Below are 23,977 nucleotides of genomic sequence, written 5' to 3'. Positions count from 1 at the left end.
ATCTGTCATCACTGGGAAGGCAATAGCAAACCGTCCAGTGTACCGCATGCTGCCGAAACCGCTTCAGCAGCATCTGCTCTCACGTCCAGGAAGACAGTAGTTACATTAAAATTACCCTCTCACAGAATGTGTTTATTCTGAACAAATAATATGCATTACATGCAATCTTGTACAAAAGAAAATTGTTGAATTCTGCCAAAAATGCTGCACAGACTATGTTCCTGCCAAACCTAAATGCTCATTTGTTCTATTTTGATGAGGAAGAGAAACTGATACCATTTCTTTGGTTTTGAGAAACTCATCAAGCAAGGTCACAACTTATCGATATTGGAATGATCATCTGACAGGATGCCCCTGAAATGTGGTCCGGGTTAGATTCCCAAACTAACCATTAACTGGCCACCCTTGAGATTGCGGGAAGGGCGTATGGGAACCCATCTATCAGTATTTATTGGTGGTCGATGTTGAAGATCCCAGGGTATGTTTCAACAAAGAGTAAACGAGTTAATGTCGATATCCTGGCCAAATTCAAAATTTCTACCCGAACGAATTCCACAAGTTATACCACCCACCCCCCACCTGAAATAGAACTTCAGCACCGCTCACCTACTACAAACCAATGGCCCATGGCAGAGCCTGAAAGAAAGCGACGCTCAGCTTAACCTTTGAGGGTTGCAATGAAACATATATAGATCCCCCCTCCTCCCTACGTTGCTGGACTTTAGCTGCTGGAGCATTTGAACCCCATTGAAGAGAGGGCACAACGTTTAAAATCTGCACAGCTTTCTAAACGACAGCCAACTCCCGATTCATTCAGCGGTAATGACCAACTCTGATGTTCTTAAAGCTGTGACGACCTAACAGCTGCTTTCGTCGAATGCATCCGATACGACCAAGTGGGCAACTGCCACAATGGGTGTCGATTTGCAATGACACGTTAACGCGAAGCGAATATCAAGGTGCTCCAGTTGAGCACAAAAATACTGAATTGGTTGCGATACGGAAACTTGCATCTTTACCCTCAACTCATTTGAGTTCCCCATTCCAACACCCTAAATTCAACTGAAGACAGTATTTGACAAAATGGTCATTTTATACATTTTTTGAATTCCATTTTCCTTCGTAAAAGAAAAATAAGACACCCAACCTTTTTATTTTTTCCCCCATAAAAGCTACAAACGGCAGTAATTCATGCACCATTGCTATTGCTCGAAGTCTTGTGTGGGGTCCAATACCATGAACGCCAAAAAAGCATGCTGGCTATGGACTGGCTCATACGACCCGAGAGTCCATCCGATGCTCTGTAGTTGAGAAATAATATAGTCCTTCAACTCTTGGCAAAACATAAGCTGCTGAAGTAGTTAACTTGACTTCCTAAATCACCAGATGGCTCACCACGTGTTCAACTAAGGAATGGATTACATAAGATGGAGCAAATTAAAAAAAAAAAAACAAGCTCAAAACCACAGTGTTGAGAGTGAGAACTATACAAACATAATATTATCCATGATTACAACAATAAATACAAACATGATGCAAATCCATTTGGGTTCTTCATAAAAATTCAAGGATATTGTGTTTTTGGCTTAAGGCCCAAGCATACCGTTCCATATACAAGATTTCTACTGCGGCAAAATAATTTCACATTTGCGAACACTGCCAAAATAGTCCATTTCCATTGTCTGGAAAGTTTTAAGGAAACATTCCAAGTTTTTCCTTCGGGACATGGAATTTAGAGGTAAGCCTTATTTCTCCCGGGATTATAAACTTGGATTTAAGGGCAGTTTGTGAACTCTCCCCCCACCCTCCCTTTCTCAAAACCTTGTCAACCCCGTATCCTTAATGCATAAGAAAATGGAAATTATAATCCAGGCCTTAGACCCCATTTGGCCCCATAGAGCCTTGAGAACAGGGCTAAATAATAAAAACTACAGCGAAGTCGATGACGCGCCATTGTGAATCCCCACACTTCCCACCTGAAGCAAAGTTGAAAGATGGTAAAAAGCTCCACCAGGAATGACCCAATATCAAATTTTGAGTTCAACTTTTTTTTTTCCTCATTTTAACCCCTGTGATTATAAGTCACCACCCCATGGGTAATGATCCGGTGGTCAAATGCAAAAAAAACCAGTTGATTTCATATACAAAGTTTGATTTTAAAATGTGCCCGTAGTTACATTTTTTGATACGCAACCTTTTGACCAGGCCCAGCAAGGTGGAGCCAAAAATGATACTGCCTCTTGCACCTTGATATGGTGATCATAACGACCAAGTTTTGTTAATATCAAAGCCAATTACAATATCCACCCGTTTTTTTTAGCTCACCTGGACTTTAGTCAGGTGATCTTACGCGATCGAGCAGTGCCTGCAAGTGAGTAAGTCAGTCAGTCAGTCCGTAAACACTTCAGTCATTATCGCTTGAACCAAATAAACGGTTTTGATAAAACTTGGTCACAAACTTCATAGCTAATGCCAAACGAAGATGTATTGACTGCATCAAAATCTGCACTCATTAAGGGGGTCTATGGGGGTTTTTTGACCCCCTCCCCACCCCCCCCCAAAATAGGTATTTTCTGTCTCCTCCAAAATGTCACACACAATTTCGATGAAACTTGACCACAACATTCATCACCCATGATGTACCAAAGTTTGTTCATGGCATTAAATATATATATATATATATATATATATATATATATATATATATATATATATATATATATATATATATATATATATCAGTTTCTATTGGGGTCTGCAGGGGGTTTGAGTGACTGTTGCTGCTGATCCAGGTGAGCCTCTGGACAGGTGGTCCATTTTTTCAAAAAGCGTGGGGATAAAAAAAAAATCTAAATGAAATAGACTGCAACACAACCTCAATTCAAATACCACCAGGTCATTCCAAGATAAGAACAGAAAACAGGATAAGAACAGAAAAATATCGCATACTATTATGGCTTTGGTTCAGTTGACAATTCGATCCTTCCTTTGGAAATAACAACATTCTCATGGGCAGCATGTCAGTTGAACCACATCTCTTCCCACCCACAACCTTTCTCAAGAACAGGTCATTTTCAGAACTGCACAAGTCACTGTGTATTTTGAAAGCAGTACAGGAAAGTAGTGTTGACAAACAAAAATAATATTTTATTCTCATAGCATTTGTAAACAACTTCATGTACAGTTTGAAAAGAGCACTTGCAAACTGAAAACAAATTTCAATCATCTCGAAGGGTTTCCTGACGATTTACAGTCGCTGAGAGGCATCGTGCCTTTCCATGTGAGCGAGTCAAGTGCATTCGGGGCCATATCGTGGTGTCATTTCCCTTTGTGGTGCGCAACGTTCAATATGACATAGCTAAAGCTGGCACGTTTGGGATTTTTAAATGGAAGTTCGGCAGGATCAAGAGTTTTCCCATTTCAAGAAAGGTAAAACATTCTCTTTCATCTCTTGCACACAAAATCATTTCAAGGTTTACTCACGACCGAAACCCTCATAACTTCAACCGCACTCAGTCAGTTTTGATCTTGTGCTTCACCCTAAGTGCTCAACTCCTTCGCCTTCATACCCAATTGCAATACCTCGTCGTCCCTCCTTCACACTTCCCAACGGAGTCTCTCCAACCTTCTGCTCCAAGCCGCGCCAGCTTCGAGTGACAAGGAATGAGGCTAAGAGGGGTGGAGGTGGGTCATAAGGGAAAGAGAAACAAATGCAAGTAATTTGATTAAATGCACAAGAAAAGAGAATTTGTTTCATCAGAGGCCTTGCCCAATCAAACTATTTCCCAACACGAACTTAACACAACTTTCTGATCGAGTTCAGTGGGTGAAATTCACATTTAAACGCAAGCTTTCTTATTAGCTTCACAGAGACTCCACCATTCGCTGCCATCACCAAACCATCGAACCTCCGACTAACACAAGTGCAAACAAGATTCCCCCCACAAGGGTTAAAGCAAGGTCACGATGGCACACAGTTTATGGTATGAAAAACACGATAGCACACGAGGTCATAGGTTGCACTTTCTGATATAGAAACGGCCGTAGAGGTGTCTCGGTGTTAAAAAGGGAATGGCGTCACCACTAGATCACTTTACATCGCTGCTTTTTGAAAGCAGGAGTTTATATGTGGAAAACATTTTTGTGATTCAAACAAACGTGGCTGGGTTACGCCAGGCTTTTCTTGAAGGAGACATTTTCCAGATTGCTATCAGTGGAAGAGACCATGTGGAAAACAATGTGGGAAGCACCTGCGTGAACATCGCTGTACTATTACACAAAGGTATCTCGCACGCTTCACCTGGTAACTTTGCAAGAAAAACTGTACACAAACTAATCCTTCAGAGAGGTCGCAGATCGTCCAAAGGAACACCACCGCTGGGGTTTCAATGTGTGAATGACAAATGTGACAGATCTTATGCCAAACACATTAAAACTTGCTTCCCGAGGACACACTGAACAGTCTCCATGAACAGTCCTTCCCTGAACTTACCTATTTAGTCAAACATGCAATTCATTGCACAAAAATCCTTCAAAAAAATATATATATATTATTTGTTTACAGGATCGAAAGCTTGCAGTGGAGCTGAATACACAAATCAGAGATGCACCAATACAAGAGACAATATTGGACTTGATTTCAGCCAAAGCCAGCGAGCTTTGGGGAAGTGACCTCATCCAGGCAAATACGCGACAGTTAGAACGAAACTGAATGAGAGTTGCACTCTCATATACTAGAGTTGGTAACAGGTCCAACTGCAGTTGTCTGCATAGAATTACTACAGGAAAGGAATTTTTGCCTGGGCAGTTCCTATAACACTCCGGGTTCCAGTGACATACTCTCTTTTTTACGACAGCATCGCCTTTCTCTCCACACTCTCAAGTTGAAATTTCCTCCTCCCCATGGATACCAACCCCTGGGATCCATGCTCTATCCTTTTTAAATACTGAGCGTCAAGCAAGGAAGTAGCAAGCACCATATTTGAAGTCTTTTGTGTGACTCAGCTGTGGTCGGAATCGAACCACTGACCTCCCAGGCCCAGAGTACATACTCAAAACTGTTATGCCACTGTGTAGGGTGAAGGAAGTTGGTTGGTCTGGTTCCAGGTTCCAGGTTCTTTCACGACCAGAAGCACTCTTACGTGCTCTGACAAGTTGTCTTTAAAAGTTGAGGATACCTGTTCCAGGATTTTGTTTAACAGTTTTAGTCAATTTGTTGATGTAATGTATTTGCACGTCTCGTTGCGTGCCTTTGCGTGTCCATGTCTGGGCTGTGTGCTCTTGTGGGCCTCATTTGGATCTGCAGCTTGTGACTGACTGACCTACTGCACATTCTTTGATGGTTCATTAATCGCCTTTCATCTTTACTTAACCCTCGTTACACATCACTGCTCTCAATCATACAACAGTTATACCATATCTAACATTGGCAATCAGATATTCCACAAAATATCCCATTGAGTTTAAACTCTGTCTCCCTCTGCTTGCTCATAACCCTCAACACTCACCAAGCACAATGCTTGCTAACTTTAACCACTCGTCGCCACCACCCCCATCCCCTCCCCAGTTCCACTACCCACTCATCTTTGTGTGCCGCTTCACTTCATGTCTGTTCGTGATCTCTGAGGCTCTTTGTAGTGTCTCTCACCCATCTGTGGCCCATCTAGCTCTATGGCAGCTGCGAAACACTTGGGGAATTTTACTCACCTCTAAAAGTAGACACACATGATCCAACTTTTACATAATGTGGTGAATGTAACGTATGCATGTTATGTCAGACAAAATTTACCAGTTTGTTCCACACCCAGAATTTCATATACACATATTGTGTGAAGGGGAAATAAATAAATAAACCATTGGACGTGTCCTGTTTCGCAACAAGGCATAGGTGTGTTTGATGAATGGGCAACCACCATTGGCTAGTGGGTAAAGGTACAGGGTGAGAAGCCTATGTGGGAGTTCAGGAGGCAGAGATGTCTTTGTGACGTTTGCCAATGTATGCAAGCTGTATTGCATTGAACTAAAAGTGTATTGTATAAAACAAAAGGAAGAAAGCTCGATCCACCATGGACAGGGTTTAAACTCACCTAAATTGTTTAAGGTTAAAACAATGACTCGTAGACGCAAATTGAGCATTACACACCTGCTGAGTGATCACCGGCAAGTGCCACCTGAAGGTTCTGATTCCTGGTGGCTAAGGCTGTTGAGGTGGTAGTAACAAAAGGTTGTGGTGGGGGTGCACGTACACCCCCACTCAACAGCGAAACATCAGCTTCTTGGAGTTCTTCTGAATCTCGTTCTGCTAATGGTACAAACTTTGTACCACCTGCGCACACACACACACACACACACACACACACACACACACACACACACACACACACACACACACACACACACACACACACACACACACACACATACACACACACACACACACACCAAATTTTTATTTACAGTCAAACATGCAATTACAATATCTCCTACTCCTTTTATTTCATTCACACCCACCCCCACCACCACCCCCCTCTCTCTCCCTCCCCCATCACTAAAACTCCTTTTTCAATACATAATGCTCAGGTGGCCCAATTTGCTGTCCTGGGTGTGTTTTTCCCCAACATGGGCCTCTGATTTGCACAACAGTGAATCATACTAAAATACGGCATTTGGTGTCTGTTTGTTTGTCCGTCTTACAAAGATACATTCGGTTGTTACTTATCCAATGCCAACCAAACTTGCCAGGAGGATGAAAGGTCACACAATGGTGGTTGTGGTGACTTGAGTTGACCCCTCATCTCCCCAAGCGGGATTTCTGCCTTGGACAAACTCCTTGTTACTGTGTATAAATAGCTCAGCATGGTGTTTCGTGGAGCACACCGCACATCTACCGGAAGTAGAAATTATTATAACCACAAACTGTTATATTATTTGTTTCACATGGATGATTACATATTTAAACAGTCGCTACTGTTCTTTAACACTAAACTTAAACAAATTTGGAAGAACCCCGACGTCCTTGAGACATTCTATACTTACCGTGCTCCACAAAGGCTAACGGATCAGAACCATCTCAACTTGCTAGGCCTCGAGATAAGGTGCTCAAATGAGTGTTTACCCATGAATGATGTATCCCATTGTCTGTCCGATTTTTCTAGCCATTCGGTTTTGTGGACTGTACATGGATCGTTTATAACATATTTTGGGGCCTCATATGTCATTTGTCCCGGCCATGGCTTCAGGTGTGACGTGCGATATTGCAACCGACACACTTACGGCCCAATTGTGACCTTTATTTGACACATCACCCCATTCGTAACGCACTCACCTCCAAGCTGTTGAGCCTGGGTTCGAATCCCGACACAACTATAAGCTGTCATCACGGTGTTTCACAGGCAGGGTAATTTATCAATTTGCGTGCCGTCTCTCGGATGGACGTTAAACTGGGCGCCCCGTCTGCCGGCATAAGTTGGTGGATGCTCAACATCTGTCTTTGGCAAAGAGTAAGCAAATTATTGTCAGCACACTGAACAAATTCCAAAATCCTGTTCTAACCTTAGTATAATGTGAGGCTCGGCCGGTCGATTCGTGAAAGACTCAGACGAAAGCTTCCCCCGGCCAATCCGACAAGTATGTGGGAATAATTGTGGCAGTTAAAGAAGAATATTAACCCACCGCTATTCATTGCAAACTCTGGAACTCTTTACCGTCTCACGTCTTTCCAAACACTTATAACTTTCCTTTTTTTTTAAAAGCAGATTTTTTTTTCATCCTCAAAAACTCTTCAACTATTCTCTTTCTTCACTTTTCTATCTATGCAGTTATTTTATTTAAGGCCTGGCCTCAATAAGCACTATACAGTCCATGACTGGAGCTTTCAACATTAAAGAAATGAGTCTATGGACCATCACTTTGCCATTTGCAGACAGGTCGGTGGTCTCTCAGTGTTCCATCGCCTTCTTTCTGGTCATGCATCCTCTGCTCTTTGCGTGCTTTGTCCCCCCTCCCCCCAAGTTTCTGCAGGGTGTATGTGATACACAATCAACCCCCTTCTAGTGAAACGCCCAAAATCTAGAATCACTGTTCACCTCCACTCATTACCTCTGCCACCGAAGGTAAAGGAGGTTACGTTTTCTGTCTGTTTGTCTGTTGGGTCGCCGAAATAGGTGACCCTTATTGTCAGTAATTTTGTCTGTCTGTTTGGATGTTTGTTCGTTTGTCATCAACATAATTGGTAGTAAACGTGGGCGGATTTTGACCAAACTCGGTTGGTAGGTACATCTTATGACCTAGTGCTATGGAAATTGTGATGGTTGCTAGGGATGCTTTGGTTCCCTAGCAACAGCCGAAAAACCTTCAAAAATCGGTACCGTTCACGCAAAATCAATTCTGAAAGCCATTATCCCACGTGGGGTTATGAAATTTGGCACGAATGATCTACAGGTGATGCTCTATCAAATATATTCCGGTTTTTGTGATATATGGAATACACTACCCGCAGCGCCCCCTACAATTAGGGTATGTGCGAAAATTGGCAGAAATTGAAGGCCCCCTAGCGACCAGGTGAGTACATCAATACGAATGAAACTTTGCAGGTTCACGGTACTCAATGAGTACTACAACTTTTCCTCAGGACATATTGACCGATTTCGCTTAGATCAGGGGTCAAAGGTCAATTAGTGCAAAAATAGATAATATGCGAGAGCTGGAGGTGCCTTCGCGCCAAATGCTACTCCTCCTCGGGTTATGGTCGGATGGTCATGAAAATTCACACTAATCGTCTGGAATACATTGTGCACAAACGATCGAGCCGGATTTTCGATTTAGATCTTTGTTCACCCACAGCACCCCCTCAAACTTTGGGGATTTCGGATTTCAAACCGCATTTTCGGTACTTTTCATTCAAATGGATACCGAGTAGTTATCAGTAGATGGAACTGGATGAGATTTGATATGCATAATCTTAAGGTGATTCCCTATCCGCTATATGACATCCATTTTGTTCTATAACTTATAGTTTCCATGCTCGGCGACCCATCGCCGCCTACCGACTTGTCTGTTTGTTTGTCTGTTTGTGTAGAGGATATCTCAAAAAGTTATGGACGGATTCGGATGAAACTTGGTGGACAGGTTGGGTGTGTCGTACGGATGAATTAATTCAATTTTGGTGAAGATCCGAAAACTAGGATTATTTAATTTTTTTAAGTGATTCTTCACCATTGAGAGATAGGGCCAAAGACGATATAGTGTTACGGATTTGGAAGCCTCTTGCACACAGACAGTCAGCAGTCCCCACAGTTTAGTTATTTCGATAAGTAAGTGTTTGGAGTTTGGGCCCCATCCCTATGTTTAATGTGTGATTAAGTGTATGTGTGCTGCAAGTTATTTTCTAGTTAGTTTTATACATCAATTCCCTTCACTTCTCCGCACCATCGATGCCATTGCCCACGTGCGTTCCACCATGGACGTGAGCAGAGGTGTCCTCACCTCAGAGCTCCGACTCCGCCGAGGAAAGAAGGGGATTCCCCCCTGTCCAATCACGGATGGCCAGCACATCACCTCACAAAACCCTGTCCAATCGGGGCAATTATTACCTCAGGACGGACCCCTCCCATCTCACATGAGGAATGAATAATAGTGGAGGCGATCCGGCTGGCAAAAAAGGAAGAAGCCTCGTCGCCTTGTTTGCCCTCGTTTTGCCTGCTGGGATCATCTCGCTTTGCCTGCTGGCATTCTCGTCTCGTCTCATCCGTTCTTGTGCTGGCTGGTGTCCATTGCGTCATTCCGAGTCCCTGGTGCTTGGTGCGGCGACGAAGATGTGGGTTTGAGTCCCCCCCCCCGAAGCAGCTCGTCTCGACCAGACCGCACGAGGCGGAAAGGTGCCCAACCGAACTCTTACCCTCAGCTCACCTTCCCTCCCAAACTGAAGGGTCAAATAAGGGCCAACCAGCCCCATTGTGTGTGTGTTTGTGTGTGTGTGTGTGCGCGCGCGCGCGCGGCGCCCATCCTGTAAGTAGAGACTGTTAAGTACCTGTGTTCATTAACCTCCGCCATCGAAGATGGACGGAGGTAACTGTTTTCACCCGTTTGTTTGTTTGTGAACAGTATTACGGAAAAACTCCTGGACGGATTTCGACGAAACTTGGTGGGGGGATTAGGTATGGTCCCAGTATCATGCCATTAGATTTTGGACTTGGTCCAAAGTCCAATATGGCCGCTATGGCGGCCATTTTGAAAAAAATATTTGAATTTTTGTTTTTGCATTTCTACATGTTTTAAGTGATTTACAACCAAAAATAAATAAATTTGTTAGAGAAAAAAAAAAAATCTTGCAACTTTTTTCAAAAATTTTTTCGATTTTATTTGAAAAATATTTGAATTTTTTTTTTTGCATTTCTACATGTTTTGAGTGATTTCCAACCCCCCCTCCCCCCCAAAAAAAATTTGTTAGAGAAAAAAAAAAATTTTGCAACTTTTCTTTCAAAAAAATTGATTTTTTTTGGGGGTATTTCTACATGAGCGTCGATCTAGTTTAGTTTATTCAATCGTGGTTCAGTAGAGTCTGATCCGTTTTGACCTACAATGAATAGGATATCAGGTTAACTTAAGTGACCCAGCAGTATTGGCGGCGGAGGTTTTGCACTCCACCGAGTGCTCCCCCTCTAGTTGTAAATTGCATTTATTTTATTCGGATAATTCTGCTCTGTGTCTCCCTCCCTATTGTACATAAATATCAGTTAAATGTTCCAGTTCGTTGCCAGTCGTTTCTGCCATTGACCCAGCATGGTGCGGGCTTGAGAAGTAGTAAGGCCATTTGTGCCGTAAATTGTTCGTTTGGGACCGGCGCGGCTCTGGTAACTCCCACTCGGTTACGCCGGACCCGAGTCGGTTTATGCGACTCGGTTCGGACAGAGTCGGCCGAGGGTGTGGCTTCCCCGGTAGCTAGACGGCGTGAGTACTTAGGAAAATTGGAATAGACAAGTGGACCCTACCTCACACCGTCGAAATATTGGCGACCACGGTCCTTTAAGTGACCCATCGACTCCGGAGTTATCTGGGGTGACGACCTTTTAATTCCGGGTGTTCGGTGGGAGATGGCCCAATTGTTCCGTCTCGCGGTCGTACCTCGCCACGGAACCCGGCACCACAACAATAGTGCTGTATAACATGATATTTCAAAAATGTATTGGGCCCGATGTTCTCGTGGATCAGGCATTATGTGGCAGAGGTATGCGCTCCACCAAGTGCCCTTCTATTTAATTCCTTTTTTTGTCCTCTCCTGTGGAATCAACTTCCACATTCTCTTCAATCTCATTTTGACCTCCAGGTCTTCAAAACAGTTCTGTGTGCTGGTCTCCCAATCCATTCTGTGTTCTAGCTCTTCCATGAGCCTTGATTTTGTAGACAAAAAAGTGCAAAAGGTTATAGCTTATGACCTCATCAGAAATGTCAAATATTTCCTCAAAAATAAGAAATTGCAATTAACATAGGAGGTGTTTCAAAAAGATCGATACAACTTTAACTTCCTGCCATTTCTTTGTTTTTTTAACCAACACCGTTTTCCTTTTCAGGGTTTGGCGGTGTTATCGTGTTATTTGTTCCCTGGGATTTCTAGCTCCGTAGATCAACTATGCCATTGATAGTGAAGCAGAAGACAAAAGTGGTGGCCCTGTGGTAAGAGACTAAATCATATGTTGACACCCGCCGGAGGTTCTGCCGGGAATACGACCTCAGAATACGTGATGGACCCACAAATTGTGCCATTCAATGTATTGTAAAACATTTTGAGCACAAGGGTACAGTGCACAACCAGAGCAAGGACAACAGTGGCAGGCCAGCATCAGTAACCAATAGCCAAGCCAAAATCGACGCCATGCGGGATTCTGTAGCGGACAGATCCAAGAAGTCCCACCACCGGCACTCCCAGGAGCTCGGCATCAAACCAACATCAGACTGGTGTATCCTCACTAAGGAACTGAAGCTTTTCCAATACATCATCTCCATTAGGCATAGACTGAGTCAAGATGACATGAGAAGGAGACTTGATATGTACAATTGGCTCAGTGACAGGATGGAGCGGTACCCAAACTGGATCAACCTGATCTGGTTCAGTGATGGACATCATTTCCACTTGAACGTTGCCATCAACAACCACAACAACATTTTCTGGGGGAAGGGGGGGCAGAACCACCTGAGGAGGTCATTGAGAGGTACCTGAAAGGGCCTAAAGTCACATGCTTCTGCTCCTTCAATGCCAGATGGGGAACACGAGGGCCTTACTGGTTTGAGAATGACAACAGCAGGATGGTGACGATCAACAGTGAGCACTACCGGGCTGTGCTCCAGAAGTTCCAAAATGATCTAGCCCAAAAGGTCACCCCAAACCAGCTCAGCATGACCTGGTTTATGCAGGATGGTGCACCCCTGCATCCAGCTGGTGACACCAGGACTTTTCTGCGACAGCTCTTCAGAAATCTCCTCGTTGCCCTGGGTACCGCTCATGAGTGGGCACCCCATATCCCAGACTTGAACCCTCTAGACTACTGGTTCTGGGGGGACTGCCAAGGGCTCTGTCTATGCCAACCGCCCTGCCACACTGGATGATCTGAAGCAGCAGGTGTCAGACTACCTCCAGGCAGTGCCACATGAGACCTACAGGAAAGTTGGACAGAACTTTGGAGTCAGGATCAATGCCTGTCTGAACTATGAAGGGGCACACATCGAGAACGTCAATAACAAGGATTTTGTGTAAATGACAATTTCACGCCTTGGGCTCTCTCGAACTCTAGCAGTGAGTTACTGCAATAGCAATCAGTGATATAAAATACCATGTCATAAGCTTTCAAGAAATGTTTGATTCACATTCCTGAGGTATCTGTTTCTTTGTAAATAACCATTTAAAGTTGCTTCACTCTTTTTGAAACACCCTGTAACTTGCAAAAAAAAAAGAAAGAAAAATAATTCAACAAAATTTTTTATGCCTGCAACTTAAATCATTTTTATCAAAACTATGAAGTCTTATTACCTGGTAGAAGCTCCCTGAAGTCAGTGACTAGATCTCCAAGCCAACAGCGTGCTGGATTGCAGGCCACCTCCATCTCATACGGGGTCACTATAGGACGGTAGAACTCTGACAATTGCAAAATTAGTGAGCTTTCGGGACAGGCCACGAGCACAAATACATCAATCTCCGGGAAATTTGCCAGCTTGGCAGGGTTCAGCTTTCCGACAGCAAACGTGTAGTGTCGCTTCCCAGCATGCTCTGCTACCTCACGCATGCGTGCCACTGCGTCTCGGTATCCAACCATACCGAGCGTGCCAAGGATGATGCCCACGGTGTGAGCATCACGCACACGCTCCACAAGGTAGCGACGACGGCGGAGGATACACGCTCTCTCCACACCATCTTCATGCCGGCCGCCCACACCCCCATCATTTCCAGGTCTCTCCGGGTCAAAGGTTGCGAATGAACAACCGTGCCAAGAGACCATGACATTGGTGAGAGCAAGACTAGCAGGTCCAACATAAAACACAGAATAGTCAGAGAGGGAGCACCCTGATTCTAAGATAAACTGTCGGCCACACCAGGTGACTGCAGTATTATTATTAACATGTTCGACATGCTTCACTGCTTTTACCTTTTCTTTCTGTTTTTCATCAAATTCCATACATGCCAAATTTGACGTTTCCTTCTCCTCACCTTCCAAACCGTCTTTTTCCTGGACCTCTAAATTTCCTTCCACGACACTTTTTTTCAAGGACTCCTGTTTACAAACTCGTACATTTTCACATGCAGCATTTTCTCCTCGTCCTCCTCGTATTCTTTCCGTAGCTATTCCCTCATGATGACAATTACCCTTCTTTTCTTCAGCTCTTTGAATACAACACTGGCTGCTGGATCGCTCAGATTCTGTGTCTGCTGTACCCATTTCATCCACAATGGTTGCTTTACGGAGGCCAGGGTATTCCGTCTGCAAGATGTCTGCCAGAGTTCCTATAAAATTGGACAGATATTATGTGAATAGAAATTGAAGTGACATTTTAAGATAAAAGTTCTCAACTATACTTTGATGGCTGGAACAGAACATGGAACCAGCAACTCTAGTCACAGTAATCAAGTAAATGACGACGAAAAACAGGAGTACACAATAGGGCTTGGCGATATATATATTTTTTGCTCGTCAATTATCGTCCCTCCAAATATTGACAATCGAGCGATATTATCGACATTGCTCAATCACTTACAGTAATGTGTGCGACCACCCAGCAGTGAAAGCTGGCGCTTAGGGGATACACACTATCAATATTTATGTAACCCCAATGATGACCCACTGTGCAATAGCTCGAAGATATAGTTGTTTATCGCCATGTTAACTGTCCTGACTGATGTTAATACTTTTGCATTCTCTCATTGAAAGCAGAGTTTGTCTCATTACCATACAAACAAAACATTGCAATGGGTATTTTTGAACATTAATTGCACTTTCGCAGTGGCAAAGAAGCCCATGTGACCCGAGATTGGACTTCATCGATGCTGCATGTCAAAGTAACTGTATTTCTCCATCCATCACACTCTTTTCGCTAGGATGTCCTGACCTCGAATGCTTGGTCAGAGCTCTCTGAACATGCACGCCATTCAGACGTCCAGCACTCAACCTGCCCCCGTATACGTATATTTCTTGAAAGTTTTTTCTTTGTTTACGATGGGCGGATGGGGGTATGAAGTGCGCATCGACCACAATGGTTGGGGGTGGGGGAGAGGAGGAAGATGAGTGTTGTGTTTGCCTATGGTGTTTGGTGCTCTGATGGCCCTGGGGGCAGCACATTTTTGTATGCGCACTTTGCCACCATGATAAAAGCTCTCCTGCACAGGGTCTGAGTTGGAATTCAGATGTGGTGGTTTTACCGGTGCAAACAGGTCCCCTCCTTCTTTGGCTCGGGCTCAGGAGCATCAATGGAAAACATTGACGATGAGGCAGGAGAACTGGCATCTGAGATGGGATGAAGTTTTCTCAACGATCACATGAAAGGCGAGAGAATGATGTTGCATATATCTTGATTTTTTTTAATGGGATTATCGTCTTATGATAAAATGAGTACTTAATGTCAATATTCTTATTAAAACAATGGAAATACCGCTCAAAATCTTCAGTTTACGAAACCACACTTTTTCCATTATCGAATGTTGCCAATATATCAACAATTTGAAAAATGTAGTTTAGGAAGGACCTGGGTGACGATATTTTTTTAAATATCTTATCGCGTCGATAATATCAAGATATCACACAGTCCTAGTAAACAGTACTTCCTAAAAATAACATTTTCCCTGAAGGTATGTATGTTCGATCAACTCAAGAAAGTCCCCAAGTGGGCTCATGTCTATGTTATCTTCTCAACAATAAACATGGAACTCTGTGAACTCACATAAGGAGCAAGCACTGAGCACATCTTTCTCAGGACTATGTCAAGTCATGTGATGAGAACAAAGCTTCCACCAAGCACTGAGCCTTTCATTCCACAGCGATATTGAGATATTAAGCAAGTGGGTGGTACTTTCAGCCAGCTCGGTGATTAATTCACTTGTACCTCATTCCCATGCATCACTCAGCCAGAGATGAAAATAGGTGTCGCTCACACTGCGTTTTCATGCAAATTTATCCACCAACCCGCATTGTCTGGATTCAATTAGTTTTGGACCCCATGTGAGAGTAGCCCAAAGCAGGATGGATGAAAGTAAATCTACATCACAACACTGACCAATCAAGTAGCAAGAGAGCAATCTCTTCTGGTTTCTCTATTCTCTCATATTCCTGTGTAGCTTTTTTATTAAAAAAAAAAAAGAGCTCAAAAATATTGTTGGGATTCTCAAGGAGAAAGCAGTAGTCCAGCTCATTTTTCCCACAAGTCTTGCTGGGAAAGAAATGCCCACATAATTTGAAAATGAGCATTGCATGGAAACAGGAGGTTTAAATTAAGAGTGAATTTTTATAAGAGAGGGCCACCCATGAACATTGATGTCTTCAGATATTTTTCAAATTTTTATCCTAGGTTGTGTATGGTCTAAAACTCAGAAAGCCAAATTTTTGATGTGATTGACCCATTCCCCGCCGTTTGGGCCACACCCAAAGTTTGGAGATTTTGATTCCCTTGAAATTTTTTTCCATTTTCAAAGTGAACTTGAGGGGAGCACTTGGTAGGGTGCAAAACCTCTGCCGCCAATACTGCTGGGTCACTTAAGTGAACCTGATATCCTATTCATTGTAGGTCAAAACGGATCAGACTCTACTGAACCACGATTGAATAAACTAAACTCGATCGACGCGCATGTAGAAATGCCAAAAAAATAAAATCGAACTTTTTTTGAAAAAAAAGGTGCAAATTTTTTTTGTTCTCTAACAATTTTTGGGGGGAGTTGGAAATCACTTAAAACATGTAGAAATGCAAAAAAAAAAAATTCAAATATTTTTCAAATAAAATCGAAATTTTTTTGAAAAAAAGTTGCAAGATTTTTTTTTTTTCTCTAACAAATTTTTTTTGGGGGGTTGGAAATCACTTAAAACATGTAGAAATGCAAAAGCAAAAATTCAAATATTTTTTCAAAATGGCCACCATAGTGGCCATATTTGTCTTTGGACCAAGTCCAAAATCTAATGGCATGATCCTTGGACCATACCTAATCCCCCCACCAAGTTTCGTCAAAATCCGTCCAGGAGTTTTTCCGTAATACTGTTCACAAACAAACAAACAAACAAACAAACAGACAGCGGTGAAAACAGTAACCTCTGTCCATCTTCGATGGCAGAGGTTAATTATTTAGAATAACCATCAGTTGCCCAAGGAAAATCTTTTACAAATCTATTATATGGTTTGGGTACTAAAATATTTTATACAAAAATCTATGGGATCTGGATGGTTATGGATAGTGGTGCCACCTATAACCCCTTTTGGCAAACATTCACTTCAGACTTTCTCTGGCCATATTTTTAATAACCATCAAGGTCCTATGGATTTTATTAGTGCATTGGATAGTACAAGTGCTGTACTATCCTCTGAAAGCAAAACATTCATGGGACCTTGGTGGTTATGGCAGTAAAGGGGGTCTCAAGATCACTTTGGGCTATACGAAGCCCTTTTTCGAGCCACACCCACTCCCATAACCATCTTATTATTTTGAAACTAATATTATCAAATGAAAGTTCCATATCTATACGAACAAAACCAATAGTAAAATCCATGGGACCTTTTAAAAACAAAGAATAAAACAGGTCCAAAGTTGCCTTGTTTGACAGATAATGTACATAGCGATGTACATATAATGTACAGGTATACTGTGTACATGACATGGTATACACGACATGTACATGGTCTGCCTCTATCACCAATTTCCATCACTTGCTACAGAAGTCCACTATATTCCATTGCTGATTCTATTTGAAACTGTAAAATATTTATGTATTATGAAATAAATGCTGTTTTAAGCAAATTTTGTCTTTTGTATACATTCTTTATCTTGAAACCATGTAATTATGAGATGCAAGGTGATTTCTTTCATTTGTATTTGCCGCCTTACATGACTTTTTACCCATCATGCCATTTGTAATTTCCTTTTCTTTGTCTTAGCAAGATGAAAGAACATGTAAAAAAAGAAAGCTGAATTTATATCCCCCCAATCCTTATACATCATACCTGGTAAGTTGCAATTTCCCACATTTGTCTGCTTATAGATAGGTCAAAGGTTATCTGGGATTAGTAGTTTTGAAATCCAGCATCAATTCAATCCAAGATACCATGTGTTTACTGTCTGTTCCTTTTTGAAATCAGCATATTTCTATCATTCGGCATTATGAATGTAGGTCATACTAATGCCACGGTGTCAGGGATAGCATGGCTGAGTCTAGTTCATGTTTAGTTGATTTATTTATATTTTGGTTTGTTGAATGAAAGCCAGTAGAAAAATGGGGTGATTTGAGCATTGCTTCCTGCTGTTAATGTTCAGTCCATTCTGAAAAAAACATAGGCTAAATAAAATCTTATAGAAAAAAATCATTCTATTCATGCACCAATAAAAGTTTAGGTCTACTTCTCCAAACACATATTTTTGCTCGACAGTAAATGCATCTTTTTGTTTCAGGGGACATGACTCAGGCATGGCATATAGATCGTGCATTTTCTACAACGGAAATCATGGTATTTGTGGCCCATTTCAGCCATGAAGAGCTCACTCGCTGACCAGTATAGCATCACTGAATTCTGGAGAATGGAGAGGCTGTCAAAGTTTCATTCCTTCATTTGTGTGGAAAGGAATTCTTCATTTGGCCCAGTACACCAGAGATCGAAGAACACCCAATTTCAACAGTTCTGTGCAAGATGCATCCACCAACGGTTATCAACAATCAACGTCAGCTGATCTTCCAAAAGAAAGATTATGAAGATGCCAAGATGTACATCAAACGTTTAGCATAGAAAAAAAATGTGGACAGATTCCCATGGACCATCCTAAAAATACTGTGTGTTTCTTGTAAACCATCCTACCCAAGAGTTACATAAATTGTATCTAAATATTTCATGGATTTTCTTCAAAACTTTTCAGGAAAATAAAAGATTCACATCTAGAAAACATTTTTCTACCAATCTCGGCCACATTCAAAACAGCATGGGGTTAAAGTAAACGAACAGATTTTAGGATGGATGGCCCAAAAACAGATAAGACATTTAGTGAAAGTATTTTACTTTTGAATCAGCTATGGAATATAGTGAACTTCTGTAGCAAGTGATGGAAATTGGTGACAGAGGCAGACCATGTACATGTCGTGTACATATACCTGTACATCATATGTACATCGATATGTACATTATCTGTCAAACAAGGCAACTTTGGACCTGTTTTATTCTTTGTTTTTAAAAGGTCCCATGGATTTTACTATTGATTTTGTTAGTATAGATATGGAACTTTCATTTGATAACATTAGTTTCAAAATATCAGGATGGTTATGGGAGTAGGTGTGGCTCGAAAAAGGGCTTCATAGAGCCCGAAGTGGTCTTGAGACCCCCTTTACTGCCATAACCACCAAGATCCCATGAATGTTTTACTTTCCTAGGATAGTACAGTACTTGTGCTATCTTATGCACTAATAAAATCCATGGGACCTTGATGGTTATTAAAAATATGGCCAGAGAAAGTCTGAAGTGAATGTTTGCCGAAAGGGATTATAGGTGGCACCACTATCCATAACCATCCAGATCCCAAAGATTTTTGTTCAAAATATTTTCATACCCAAACCATAAAATAAGTTTGTAAAGGAATTTTCTTGGGCAACTGATGGTTATTCTAAATAATTCACTTTGAAAATGGAAAAAAATTTCAAGGGTGTCAAAATCTCCAAACTTTGGGTTGAGCCCAAACGGCAGGGAATGGGTCAATCACATCAAAAATTTGGCTTTGAGTTTTAGCCCACACACAACCTCGGATAAAAATTTGAAAAATATCTGAAGACATCAATGTTCAAATGTTACCATTTTGGGCCTATCTTATAAAAATTCACTCTTAAACTGGGGTCGACTGTAAAAGTGAGTTGCAGGGGATCCCAGATCCATGAAACCCGTGATTTTTTTTTCACCGGTTGAGTGGCGCTTAAAAATTAACGCATCGGTACGTCGACAACGACCACAACGATGACATGCACATTAACAGAACACTATGACACACGCCATCAGCACACTTCAAACAAAAGAGCAGACAGGTTGGTGGCCTCAAACAGTGGGCTGTTTTTTTTTTTTTTAGGTCTCCCGGGTCTAGCTCCCTCTGCTCCCTTATTCCTCGAACGCCATTTCCTACAGGTCACAAGCAATCTTCCAGGAACACCCTCTGAGTTAAACACCCAAAAGCCAGGCTTTCTGCTTGTTGCCACTATTTTGGTCCTTTTTTCTCCTGTTTGTTAAAATTCATTCAAGAGGCAGCCAAGAGCTTGCAAAAACTGATGCTAACTGGCAGCCAAATTCTGCCTACAAACAACGATGCTGACAACAGCTGTTCCACTTTACCTTCCATCTCATCGCTCTTCAATCAACCAAGATCGAGTGTTCAAAAAATGTTCAAAACACAAGGCCAGCAATGGTGGATTAGATGTATGCCCTCGAATCTCATTATAATCACTGCAGTAAAATAAAGCTCCAACGAAGAAGCTGTAGTGATTGACGAATGCATATGGTATAGATAATTCCACGCAAATTGAGAGTTTTGAAGAATCGGCACCTCCACGTGAGGTTAATTTTAGGGGGTGTAAGGGATAATCTGCAGTTATAGGAATCTTCATGCATGTGTTCAAACCCTGTGATAACAGCAAACTGGGGAAACAACTCACAAAATAACCAATGTGTTGAGATCAAATTATCAAGAGGAGATATAGGAAAAACATTTTTAAGAAAAAGAAGAGTGAGGAGCAAGGACTTACCAATGGCATGTGCATATTTCAAGTCACAGAGCAATAGCACGCGTGTGTTGCGCAGGGGATATAGGTGGCGGAATGCATCCGCGCAGCGCTGCACATCCAACTTGCGTCGTGCAAATACATACAGAACAGGCAGACGTCGTGTAGGACTGAGACAGGCATGCCCATAATGCACAAGGCCATCTGCGTTGGCATGCTCAGCAGAAACTTCATCAACACAGCAACTGTGTAGTCATGAGGCGGGAATTGACCAGCATCAGATATACACATAATTTTTTTTCATAATCATTTAATCAGTCCGATGGCGTATTGGTTAGAGCATCCATTCTGATTCTGGGAGAAGAGAGCATAGACAAACAACTATACATTGGCAACCATTGCAAAGAAGTTGATGGGTATAAGTCAGTCTCCTCCTGTGTTGAAGTTCCTTGAAAGGAAACTCATTATTTTTTCATCATCTATATAATAATAAGCTTGTTTATATTATGTCAGTCCATCCATGTGTAATGCTTCTTTGCACCCATTGGTTGGACAGCTGGCCTGACTCCACCCACAATGGTAACCTAAAAAAAAATCATACAGCTGCCATTTTGGTGACATGCAAAGCCAAAGACAACATCAGAACTGTCATAATCACAATCGCCATACCTTCCCTATCAGTTTTCCCTCCAGTGTAAAACAACCAAAGCGACTGTAAAAAGGATCAAATATCAAAAGATTTAAGCCGATAGGCGTCACAGGCCTTGCGAAGGCAACAGTACATTTAGACCTCAAACTTCAGGCCTCTGGTGTCAGCCTTTGGGCCAGTGCAATTGGAATATATCTTGGCTATATAACCACATTGTATAATACAAGTAATACAAGAAAAGGAACAATCAGAGATTGCAGACCCTTGCCAGGACTTCTTTTGATTGGTTATTTATGTAGGTTTTGGGGTAAATGCAATATGGCTGCCAACCCATGTGACCTGTATGACATATGTGTGAACCTTTTGTTCATCATGGACAGGCAGTCAAACGTGTAAAGTTTCGTCTCGATCTGTTCCGCCACTTTAGAGAAGATTTTTGAAGGTTTAAAAAAAAAATATATATATATATATATATATATATATATATATATATATGTATATATGGCTGCCAAATCATGTGCGCAATGACGTCATCGACTTTTTTTTCTGCAGACCATTTTATCCCTAGATGACCCTCAAAAATTTTCATCAAATCAGATGTGGCCTTCTACATATGCAATTATGACGTCATGATAAAAAAAAATCACACCCATACCCCATGAGGTGTACTTGCTATGAGCCAAGTTTCAATTTTTTTTTCCTTGGTGCAGTTTCAGAGATACAGAGGTCCAAAGTTTTTCCGTTTTTCCAACATGGCTGCCACACAACGTGACCTATGACGTCATAATCATAAAAACATTCTACATGAGTAGTCGCACCAACGGTGAAAATTTCGTCTCAAACAGGCAAGCGGCGGCGGAGAAAAACACGAAATTTCTGTGCGGACAAACAGACAGACAAGGCAGACAAACAAAGGGACCCAAATGCAATACCCTCTCCTTCGGCAAAGGGAACAACGGCAGCATTGAGGGTAAAGACAGTCACTGCGGCAACGGTTAACGACTACAATAGAAACGGCAATGACGGAAACCACCCTGGTAACGATAGTGGTAACGACGGCAATGACAGCGACAGCGGCAACGATGGCGAAGGCAGCACCGAGGGTAAAGATGGTAACTGCGATGACGGTAATGACTGCAATGGAAACCACCCTGGTAACGATGGCAACGACCCCGACAACCGCGGAAAAGGTGTCGACGAATTCGGCAACGATGGCGACGGCGGCAGTAACGATGGCGGCGGTAACGATGGCGGCGGTAACGATGGCGGCGGTAACGATGGCGGCGGTAACGATGGCGACGGTAACGATGGCGACGGTAACGATGGCGGCGGTAACGATGGCGGCGGTAACGATGGCGACGGGTAACGATGGCGGCGGGTAACGATGGCGGCGGGTAACGATGGCGGCGGTAACGATGGCGACGGGTAACGATGGCGGCGGTAACAATGGCGACGGGTAACGATGGCGACGGGTAACGATGGCGGCGGTAACGATGGCGACGGCGGCGTAACGACGGATATCTTCATGACTCACCTGCCATACGAAGTGTCTGCCAGGATAAACGGCCGCAATCCAGTAGCTTCCCGGAGCAGACGAGCCACAGGTGCCGCATCCGGAAGCAGCTCGTCAGGAAACTGAAGCACAACCTGTGTGCGGGATTTGAATCAGGGTGGCAGTTCGTGTGGAAGGCGCGGAATGTCGAAACAACGAGCGAAAGCGATCCACAAGTTCGTACCCTGCACAAGCGGCGCCGCCGTATGAAGTCCGCGGTTCGCTGTATCTCGAAGCGTTCGGGCAGCAAGGCGGAGGCTGTACTCGCATCGGGCTGGTTCACTTGGCGTCTCAATGCCGCCTCGGCGCCGCTACTCATGCCCACTGCCATACTTGACTGACCGAATAAATCGCCTTTCCCTGTTTATGTTACCTCCGGCACCGTCTCGAGCTTCCTTCATGCGTGTGCGGCACGCGCCACCACGTGGAATTGTGCATTGGTTGTTGTATTTTCCACACCACACGTCAACTTTAATATGTTACTGTATTTACAGATATCCTCGTTTCATACGTACCGTAGTTAAACATTATGGATTAAACTTTTCCTTTACAGTAGTTAACAGTTGAACCAGTGGGAAGGAGCACAGCCGAGCTGAGTGAATATATGTATATACATCTTGTGCACGAACTTCGAGGGGGGAGGGGGACTGGTGGGATGGCCGAGACTCTATGTTGTTGTTTTTAACATAACAACAAAGACATAGTCGAAACAGTGTGTGAACAGCTCAGAAATAACCAATGTGATGAGACGGTCTCGCTCTCTAAGCTGGGTTCGAATCCCGACCCGGCTATAAACTGTCATCTCGGTGTTTCACAGGTAGGGTGATTCATCATTGTGCGTGCCGTCCCTCAGAAGGACGTTAAGCTGGGCGTCCCGTCTGCCGGCATTCGATGGTGGACATTAAAGATCCCAAGGTATCTTGCACGAAGAGTGGGCGAGCTATCGCCGGCACTCTGAATAAATTTCAAAATTCCTGCCATCACCTGAGTCAAACGTCAGGCCTGATGAACTGGTTCGTGAAAGACTTGGGCCAAAACGTTACTTCCGGTTTGATGATTTTTTTGATGAAGAAGAAGCCTGCCGATGACGCAAATCGGGTGACAATGCTCGCAGTCACTTCCTTTGGAGGTCTCAAGACGGTGGCGCATTGACTTCAGCACTCAGCAATGACTGCCAATCGATTTAGTATAAAGATCAGTGGGTCATCTTGACAAGCTCGGCTTCACTGTTCGCTCGGATCACGGGAGGTGTATTAACATATTCGCCGGAGAGTTGTTCGTTTGCTGGTTTTGACGGTGAGGAGTGACGTCATCGCGGCCCGTACTATTATTTGAAGGAAATTCGAAATGTAC

The 23,977-nt window shown here is 42.9% G+C and overlaps 2 protein-coding genes across 2 annotated transcripts in view; one reads left to right on the top strand and one right to left on the bottom strand.

Annotated features, from left to right (window-relative positions):
• Positions 1-3,126: 3,126 nt before the first annotated feature.
• Positions 3,127-23,072, bottom strand: DPH2 (diphthamide biosynthesis 2). The gene is made up of 6 exons (XM_085884493.1): positions 22,809-23,072; positions 22,607-22,719; positions 20,448-20,668; positions 13,022-13,990; positions 6,143-6,325; positions 3,127-3,669 (listed from the first exon to the last, which is right to left on the bottom strand). The coding sequence occupies exons 1-6, from the start codon at positions 22,953-22,955 to the stop codon at positions 3,536-3,538; spliced, it is 1,767 nt and encodes a 588-aa protein (XP_085740619.1). The 5' UTR covers positions 22,956-23,072; the 3' UTR covers positions 3,127-3,535.
• A 611-nt stretch (positions 23,073-23,683) lies between these two features.
• LOC147024506 (mpv17-like protein 2) overlaps positions 23,684-23,977 on the top strand; it is a 47,045-nt gene continuing 46,751 nt past the window's right edge. Inside the window, exon 1 of the mRNA XM_085884507.1 lies at positions 23,684-23,920. The gene's annotated coding sequence lies outside the window, so the exon portion shown is untranslated. The remainder of the gene's footprint in view (positions 23,921-23,977) is intronic.

Source organism: Eptatretus burgeri, chromosome 6 (assembly GCF_056783735.1).
Source record: "Eptatretus burgeri isolate ZD-2024b chromosome 6, Ebu_testis_v1, whole genome shotgun sequence".
In the NCBI taxonomy this organism is placed as follows: domain Eukaryota; kingdom Metazoa; phylum Chordata; class Myxini; order Myxiniformes; family Myxinidae; genus Eptatretus; species Eptatretus burgeri.
The sequence above is the reverse complement of the archived record's forward strand: the minus strand, read 5'-3'. Positions and strand labels throughout refer to the sequence as shown.